The 9,378-nt window shown below is 40.0% G+C and overlaps 1 protein-coding gene across 2 annotated transcripts; it reads left to right on the top strand.

Moving 5' to 3' along the window:
• Positions 1 to 3,775: 3,775 nt before the first annotated feature.
• LOC147634685 (beta-fructofuranosidase, soluble isoenzyme I-like) lies at positions 3,776 to 6,964 on the top strand. Of its 2 annotated transcripts, none has more exons than XM_086803825.1 (6): positions 3,776 to 3,859; positions 3,959 to 4,818; positions 4,915 to 5,076; positions 5,590 to 5,828; positions 5,979 to 6,080; positions 6,170 to 6,310. In XM_086803825.1, the coding sequence occupies exons 2-5, from the start codon at positions 4,090 to 4,092 to the stop codon at positions 6,076 to 6,078; spliced, it is 1,230 nt and encodes a 409-aa protein (XP_086659951.1). In that variant the 5' UTR covers positions 3,776 to 3,859; positions 3,959 to 4,089; the 3' UTR covers positions 6,079 to 6,080; positions 6,170 to 6,310. The 2 variants fall into 2 exon arrangements, with proteins under 2 accessions (XP_086659951.1, XP_086659950.1); XM_086803824.1 differs by having other exon boundaries at positions 3,779 to 3,859; positions 5,990 to 6,080; positions 6,170 to 6,964.
• Positions 6,965 to 9,378: the final 2,414 nt, after the last annotated feature.

Below are 9,378 nucleotides of genomic sequence, written 5' to 3'. Positions count from 1 at the left end.
CACAAGTCATTTTTAGCGGCTAGGAGCGCGAGTATGAGCCCGATCCCTTGTAGTACATTACTTTATGGCTTGATTGTATCTGAGTTTGGTTTGTCCATCCTTGAAATTTGATGTAGATTAGTCATGCTTTGGCATACAATTGGGTGTGGTAACCTTGTCAACCATAAAATGGGTTAATAGAGTTGGTCTATAAATCAATGTTATCCCAATCTCAATTTGATCTAGAGATAGTTCTTGAGATCTATAAATGAATGTTATCCCAAACTTAATTTGAAATTCTCTTTTTGATTTTTTGGTCTTGAATGACACAAATTGTTAGGGTGTTATGACTGACTAACATTTGCAACACCCCACTTTTTTTTTGTTGACATTGTATTCATTTTTTGGAAATAATATTATGTTGCTTATATGCACCTTGTCATGTTGGGACACAAAAGGAACACATCAAGAATCTAAGGTTAAGGGAGCACATATACTCAAGAACTTGTGGCCTATGGAATAATGAATATGAATTTTTTAGAGAGAGGGAAGATGTTTATTGCACATGGGTGGTCAGTGGTGGATGGGGGAGTAGTACATGGGTGGTTGGATGGGAAAGTATATATTAAAATATTCGATTTGTTTAATGGACTCTTTTGTATTATTTTTTTCAAGAGTTTTCCCTTTGGATGAATTTTCAATTCATTATTTCTAAAAAGTAAAGTTTCTATAAAGAAGGGTTTGGTTTATTAGTTGGTTCTAGTGATTAAAGTGAATACCCAAATTTAATAAGTAGATACGTTCCCCCATGAATGTTTGTTGGCCTTGATGCCAATTTTTGCAAAGTTTGATTAGTGAGTACATTTATCCCTCCATGTAAAAAAAAACTTGATGTACCTTTTTTGCAAATCACATGAGTGGGTGCAATTCTTCCAAGAACTTTTCTTGATATTAATATATAAGTATTTTGGCGTTTACGAGATGTGTGCTCCCACCTTCAATCCTTGGGTTTGATAAGTTCTCGTACATATGTTATGATATGTATGGTTTGCAACGTCTTGATTGCAACCTCTTTGTTGCGTTAGAATGTGTGCCAAATGATCAACATCAATAGATCTATATTGTCATCATATGAAAGCTCTTGAGCCACATGGCTAGTATCATTGAAAGAAAAGTTATTTGTGGTTGGCAAATTACTTTTAGAAGGAAACAAGAGAGGGGTCATGGCTGACTAAAACATGCCACTTTTTTTCCAAAGGGAAAAGAATTAACAACCCCCCTCAAATCATGTCACCCTCCAAAGATACCTCACTTAGGATGCATTAAGAAAGGAGAAGGGTTGTGCCCACTATGATACGAGCTTTTAGCCTTTTGTTATCAATGTTTTTCTCCACTAGACCCCTATTGAACCCCTTAAGGGATAAATTTGTCCTTGATTATGATAAATACCTGGACCTCTGTAAACTGTCAATTGAACCCCTTAAGGGATGCTTGTGAAATTGATCTTGTTATGGTAAATACCTAGAGCCTTGTCCCTTTTTTGGGAGAAAAACTTTAAAAAATTCACTATAAAAAGGGATCAATCTTAGGCTTTTCGTTGTAGTAATAATAGGGACTTACCATCACCATATAGTATTTTTGACTGTATGAAGTTGCCAAACCATTACCATTGCCACATGATGCTCTTTTGGCATTTCAAATACACATTTTTCTAAACCATCTTGTTTTGGCATATCAAATATACAATTTTCTAAATTTTAGAGGAGATGATAATAGATAGAGTACACTAGTCAACATGGGTAATATTGCTTTTTATAATCTAGTTTATTGATACATCTTTGAATTTTTCAACTAAGAAAGTGATAAACTTGAGCATAATTGTTTATTTTTAGTGTTTGTTACATGGGATATTTTTTAATAAGAGGTGGTTTGAAAAAGAAGTAAACACTACTTAGAAGTTTGAGAAGAAAAAGCTTATAAGCGAAGACTTACTATAGTGCTGCCTTGAGAAGTAAAACATGGGAGAATTTCTCGGACAATGAAATGCTAGATGAATGAGGAGAGCAATTCGAGTTTATCAATGTAGCTTAAGGACATGGATTATCTCAACACTAATCAGTGTTCTTGAGATATTTTTACACCCAAAGATGCACACTGGGGTTCATACAACTGATGACAATGAGGGAGCGCTCCTTTATATGGAAAAGGAGGTTTGTTTCTTATCTGCACGCATTTTGGAGTGGGCCTACTAACCGGGGTCTTGTTTCAACTCACAATCAAGCTTTCGGAGCCGGATCCCGGATGTTGTACTCTGTCGAGATATCTCCCTAGCCTCGTAGGAAACACAAAAACCATTTATAAAGGACCTCTATAGTATGATATAATGAAAACATGTCAAACAGGGCAATAGTTCAGTGGTGGGGATAGAGAGTGATTGTGATATTCCCCAAGGTTGTAGGTTCAAATTGAGTTGGCTATTAAGATGGAGACGTAGTTATAAGTGGGGGGTGTGTTGTAATCAACATATTTGGGTGGTAATAAAAAAAATGGTAGATTAGTGGCCAAACTTAATAAAATAAAATAAAAACGGTGAAAACATGCGAGTTATATTCTCAAAATGTTTGTTTGCGAGTTCAAAGGTGAGTCAGCAAGAGACGATGGCGATGGTAAAAGCCATAAAAAAGGGAACCAATAGGAGGCCAAGGAAAAAAAGCACAACCCCTATAAACGAGGGTGTCCGAGTGGACCCTAAAAAATACCTACGCTAAAAATGAGTTTTTTTAAAGCGATAAGCATTAAGGCCCGCCTTTGCCAGCTCATAAACCTGGTCTTTATTATTTATTCAAAAACGTCATTGCCTTATCTCCATTATATTATTTCAAATACCTTAAAAAAACAATATTTTTCGTACAGCTGTAGCTTTGGAGTCATGAAGAGCTCCCCTTCCGCCACATTTTTCTTTTCTGCTCTGCTAAAAATTAGTTAAAAATAGAAATTTTGGTGCTCGTTTTAGTTCCTGTTTTTTTTGTTGCAAGTAATTTCTGAACATTAATTCTAATATTTGTGGAGCGGCAATTAATTAATAGCAAAGACCCAATTTTAGCTGATTGGGCAATGCAGAAAAGGTCTGCGATCAAATCTCCCAGCTTAATGAAAAGTGTGAGCATAAATGCACTGATTGTGACAACCGAAACACACCCACACGCATAAGGCCAGATCCAAACAAGCTATGGCTTCTCATGCAGACCCCCTCCTCGTCTCTCCTCCCAACCATCATCATCAACTTCATCACCACCCCATCAAAGCTTCCCTGTTGGCGCTTTCCTTGCTTCTGCTGCTTGCATGCATTGCAATCATTCTCCCCAATTTTATCCCCCCTCCATCATTCCAGTTTAAATTGCTACATGGGTCTTCTCCATCTGGCCAATCAGGTGGTGGCTACAAGCCCAATTTGCAATTAGAAAATGGGTTTAAGGAAAAATCAACACATGAATCCTCTCCATCTCCCCAATCAGAAAGTGGGATTCACTCAAACCCTGCGTTTAAGCCCAAATCATCACATGGGTCGTCTCCAGAAAGTGGGTTTTACTCAAACCCTGGTGAAGAGGCCCCTTTCTACCAGCCCAAGAGTACAGAGCCCACCATCTTTAGTGTGGAGGGCAGACCTTACTCTCCTTGGAACAGTTCTGCCCTGAGCTCCCTCCGCACAGCATTTCATTTCCAACCAGAAAGCAATTGGATGAATGGTATTAAACATTGTAAAGTTCCTTAAATAACAATTTTCTTTGTTTCTTTATCTTCTTTCCTAATCTTTGATCTTGTTGGTTTTCGACCTTGTGGGTGGTCCTGGCTCTCTGCATTCTTCAAACAGATCCAAATGGTAAGTCTACTTTAACTGTGCTTTTCCTTGCAGCTAGCAGAATGCTGGCCTTGTCAAAAACATGATTAGTACTCATCTTCCTGCTGGTTGTGTGTTCAGCCCCACTCTATTACGATGGCTGGTATCACCTCTTCTATCAATACAACCCCTATGGTGCTTTCTGGGGCCTCATCTCATGGGGGCATGCTGTCTCTGTCGACCTTATCCACTGGCTATACCTGGATTTGGCCATGGTGCCCGACCAGTGGTATGACATCCGAGGTGTGTGGACGGGCTCGGCAACATTCCTGGCGGATGGCACTCCTGTGATCATCTACACAGGTTCTACCAATGAGTCTGTCCAAGTGCAAAATGTTGCATACCCGGATGACCCTACAGATTTTCTTCTTCGCAATTGGACCAAAGTGGCCCAAAACCCTGTCTTGGAGCCGCCCACAGGCATCCTAACAACTGATTTCAGAGACCCCACTACTGCATGGCTTGGTGCTGATGGGCTGTGGAGGATTGGCATCGGCTCAAAGGTGGACCAAACCGGCATTGCAATGATCTATCAAAGCTCTAATTTCTTAAACTGGACAAAGCAGGATCATTACTTGCATCAAGTAGAAGGCACTGGCATGTGGGAATGCCTGGACTTTTACCCTGTGCTCACATCTGGCTCCAAAGTTGGTGTAGATACCTCTATCTACGGGGAGAATGTGAAGCATGTGCTCAAGTCCAGCATGGATAACACAAAGCTAGACTACTATGTGATTGGGACTTACAATTATGAGAACCATACCTTCACCCCAGATGATGCATCTCGAGACCTTGGCCTTGGGTTGCGGTATGACTATGGAAAGTTCTATGCATCCAAGACATTCTATGATGCCAATGAGGGGCGCCGGATTCTGTGGGGTTGGATAAACGAGTCGGACAGTATGCAAGATGACATTGAGAAAGGATGGGCATCTGTGCAGGTATTGAACTCCTTAGGAGGCTTTGGTATGTATCTCATCACATATTGCACTTGGATCTATGTGACAGCTAAACATCTGGTTAACTTGTGGTTGCAGGCCATTCCAAGACAAGTTTGGTTTGATAATCTCACCGAATCCAATCTGATACAATGGCCAGTGGATGACTTCTTGGATCTTCGCAGAACTAAGGTTTCATTGGACAGCGTAGTATTAGAAACTGGTTCTGTTGTGGAGGTTTCAGGAGGTTCAGGAGCCCAGGTATGCCTTCTGTTGCATAATTTAATGGGTCACTCACTCTTTCAGGAGATGGTTATGATTGCATCACTTTGAATCCACCACTAGCTCGGGTGTGGCTGGGGGGGGGGGGGTGGTGCACTGGAGGCCCAATGTGGTGTAAAAGTACCCCTTGTGTACAAATCTTCCCTGTTTTGGAATTTGAAAACACTTATGCATGTATATGTTTTTCCTCTGTCAAGGGTTAAACCCTTCATGTAATGGGGGTATTTATTGTATCATCTTGATACTATGGATAGCTCGGAGAGGAACAACCGGGGCGGCAGATGCACAAACCCATGTACTAGGATGATTTTTGGGTGATTCTTGTGGCCCAATGTGATTTGTGACTACACCTCGTGTGCAAATTTTCCCTCTTTTTAAATTAAAAAGCCCCTCATGTATGTGTATTGTTTCTTTGAACAAGATCATTGCAATATTTGTACACAAAGTGATGGGAAGATGTTGCATTGGTTTGAATTGGCTGTTGTTTTGCAGTGGGATATTGAGCTCACTTTTGACAATCCAATCTCATCTTACAATGGCGACCACCATGCCTCAGAGGATGGCACAGAGTACAGTTGCAGTGAAGCCAGTGCTGCCAAACAGGGCTACTTTGGTCCATTTGGCATTCTTGTGCTTGCCTCTGATGACTTGCAAGAGCAGACAGCAGTCTATTTTTACTTCACATCCATAAATGGGACATGGACTGCTCTAGTATGCAATGACCAAAGCAGGTGTGGCCCAAGATCAAAAGCCCGTTTGTTGATATAATTTTTTGACCAGTGTGTGCTGATCTAGTCTTTAATCAACATTTTGGTGGTCTTACTACTCCATTTTTATGGTAACCATGCAGCTTTGGGTAAACCAAGGTTGTCCTAACACAGAGTGTTTGCAGATCAACCACAGCAACTGATGTTGACAAATCTGTGTATGGATATTTTGTCCCTGTGTTGGAGAGTGAGACCACTCTTTCTCTCCGTGTAGTTGTAAGTGAAATCAAACTTAATGAAGTGGCTAATGCCTTAACTTAATCCTGTGCTTTAATGGGCTAACTGTGGATAAATTAATTTCACAGGTTGATCACTCAATTGTGGAGACATTTGCACAGGGGGGGAGGACCTGCATCACATCAAGGGTGTATCCCACAATAGCTTTAGATGATGCAGCACAGTTGTTCTTGTTCAACAATGGGACCATGCCTGTGACATTGCAGAGCCTGGCTGCCTGGCAGGTTTCCAAAGTCTACATGCATGCCTTCTCCACCGTACAATAGAACACAACATTGTTGCATAGTGGTGGTGTGGACAAGGTCGCCGTGCCGACGTGTCGCCCACAGCACCCTCATGGCACTTTTTGCATGGTGGTGACATGGCTTGCCCACATCACCCTCATGGCACTTTTTGCATAGGGGAGACATGGCTTGCCCACATCATCCTCATGGAACTTTTGTCCACATCACCCTCTTGGCTTATCCTTTGAAACCTTGTCCCATCATTCTTGTCCACATCACCCTCTTGGCCTATCCTTTGAAACCTTGTCCCACCATTCTTTCTGTCATGGGTTGCTGATCTTTAATCCTCACCATTCCCATCTTTTTTTTTGTGTGGGTTGCTTCCATCCACACCATTGATTTACAACCCCTCCTTGTCCCAAGATTCCTACAACCCATTCCACTTAGTCTATTTGATAAAAGAGAGTTCCACATCTTTACTCTCAGAAATTACATTTTTTTTCAATTCTTTGCTATTAAATAACTGATTAGCCTAATTTACGAGAAAAAGGATGTCCCCACCATTAGATTCCTTTTCATGGAGCTTGGCATAAAAACATGTGTATTTTTGTGATGTGCCTGCTATGGCATAATAAATAAGCGTATCATGTCATTGAAAAATTGAATGCTTTAAGCTATTAGACCCTAAGTACGAAGTTTATTATTAATGAGATCTCATTCTCTAATCGAATTCTAAACACATTTTTTACGTTGAAGAAATTCATTTATTGCATACATCCCTTTCTCTCGCGTTCTTGAAGATTGAGGCTATCCCAACCATGTGTTCAAACTCTGATAACATTGGAAAATGTTGGTACACATCAAACCAAATATCTATGCGTAGACCGTTTGCTCATCACACTACAATAGGATTGTGATTAAGAGAGTAATAGGAAGGCTAGTCGTGAGGCTTAGCAGGGGATACTACATATATAAGGGAAACATTTAAAAAAAGGACAAATGATACATCGTTTTGTCTTGTTTTCTTATTGATGAAGCATCTATCTAGGATGTTTTGATTGTACCAATAAAGCAATGTTGTTTTGGAACACCCAAAGGTAAGAAGTCCACTAACTTGAGTGTTTGCCCAAGATTTATATGCACATAAGCATATCTATGGTCACATCAACAATACCATGAGTCTTAACAAAAGTGACTTTGGCTAGCACTTGCCACTTAACCATTGGCTACAAACAAGAACAATGGTAAGCCACCCATGAGTTGGCCTTGGTTTTTATCCCTATGGCATGCATGTTCCGTATTACGCATTCCTAGTCCTCACAACTATCATTGACATGAATAGCCAATGGGCTATCCATTAGCTAGATGCTTGGGAGGCTCCGCTCCCAAGGTCTGACTCCCACGGAGGAACTTCCCTAGAATGAGCCACAACCTAACTATAAAGCCCAATAATCCAATTCTCACTATAATGAGTTGTCCAACCTCCATGCTAGAGTCATGTCCAAACAATGGGAATATTTTCCTTCTATAAGGCCCAATAATACAATTCTCACTATAATAAATTGTCCAACCTCCATGTGCGAGCGTCATTATGTCTAAACAATGTGTATAGTTTCCTTCTCCTAATGTGAGGAATATTGGGAGACAAAAGTCTAGAAACTCGCTCTAGAGTAAGGTAATAGTCTTCAAAGTGTTGTCTTCATTTGCACGATCTCTCCATTTAATCAACCAGGTAACTGTCATGTTTCTAAGGGCTTATTCTCTACAATCGACAAGTGTGTTCGATTCATGGAGAACATAAATGAATATATCTTGAAGTCTCATAAGCTCCTAATTAGACAAGAAGCCATCTTTTCTACCTAGCACCTCTTTGAGTCTACCAACATGAAAGACATGATGTACGGCCGAGAGACAACTTGTAAGCTACCTCATTAATATTTTCCAAGATCGAATAAGATTTATGATACCTTGTGAGACAGCTTATATAATTTTCTAGAGCATCTTTAGGAATTCTCAAGGAGTAAACCTGTTAGCATTTTTTATGAGATTCTACCTGATTGCTTTTGGTTAACATAGAATTGTCCACATCATTTGTTCTATGTTACAAACTACAGTATCCATTAGGGAGAGGATGAGACATCCTAGGGGCCCTTTAAGAGTAGCCTAGTTTTGGAGGAGGATTAGTAAGGGAACCAATGAGGATTCATAAGGGAAGCAATGAGAGAATGCATGTGGGAAAAAGTGTTGGTATCCTTGTCCCATCAGAACTAGCAACCGAGCATGTGTTGGTTTGTTCCAAAGTTCAAGACTTTGGCATTTGTACAAATGCCATTGGGTGCAAGAGATACACAATGTATTAATATGGGGGATTACATAAAACTTGGTATGTGTTATCCATCATACAAATTGTGCAAGGATATCTTAAAGGGTGTTTTGTGCAGGATAGCCAAACTCATTACCAAAGGGAAAAAGGATGGTAGAATGTTTAAGTTGGATTGGATCCATTACTAATAAGCAGTTGTATATGCATGAATCAAAACTCATTTTAGAATTTGATATGTGGCATAAGTTTATGGGACATGTGAGCTATGGGGGCATTATGTGCTTGAAAAGAGAAAAATTAGTGGATGGCTTGCTGACAATGGAAATTTCGGACAAGCCACATGTATATGCTTCATGTTGCTTTGGGAAGAACACACACAATATGTTCCATGAAAGCACATCTCTCATGCTCAAAAGGTGTTGAAGATTTCAAGATTGTGCATATAGATATTGGAGGCTCAAACTACATCATATGGTGGTTCAAGGTAATTCATCACATTCTTGGATGGGGTTTGGGTGTACTTCTTGAAACAAAAATTGGATACCTTTGCTACATTCAAGGTCTGATGGTGGTGGTGAATACATCTCAAATGAGTTTGAGGATTATTGTTGGCATTATGGCATACATAGGAAATTCATGTAGGTGCTACAAAAAGGAAGAATCGGATAATCATTGAGAATGCACGCTCAATGATGAATGAGGCACATGTACCAAATGTTTTTTAAACCAA

This window comes from Cibotium barometz, chromosome 10 (genome assembly GCF_041138505.1).
Source record: "Cibotium barometz isolate CiBa-2024 chromosome 10, ASM4113850v1, whole genome shotgun sequence".
NCBI classification, from domain to species: domain Eukaryota; kingdom Viridiplantae; phylum Streptophyta; class Polypodiopsida; order Cyatheales; family Cibotiaceae; genus Cibotium; species Cibotium barometz.
Note: the sequence above shows the minus strand (reverse complement) of the source record. Positions and strands in the feature narration are given on the sequence as shown.

Coding starts and splice junctions, on each gene's coding strand:
- LOC147634685 (XM_086803824.1), top strand. CDS start 4,090: ATGGTGCCCGACCAGTGGTATGACATCCGAGGTGTGTGGACGGGCTCG. Junction 4,819..4,914: donor AAGGATGGGCATCTGTGCAG/GTATTGAACTCC, acceptor TTGTGGTTGCAG/GCCATTCCAAGACAAGTTTG. Junction 5,829..5,989: donor GTATGCAATGACCAAAGCAG/GTGTGGCCCAAG, acceptor GAGTGTTTGCAG/ATCAACCACAGCAACTGATG.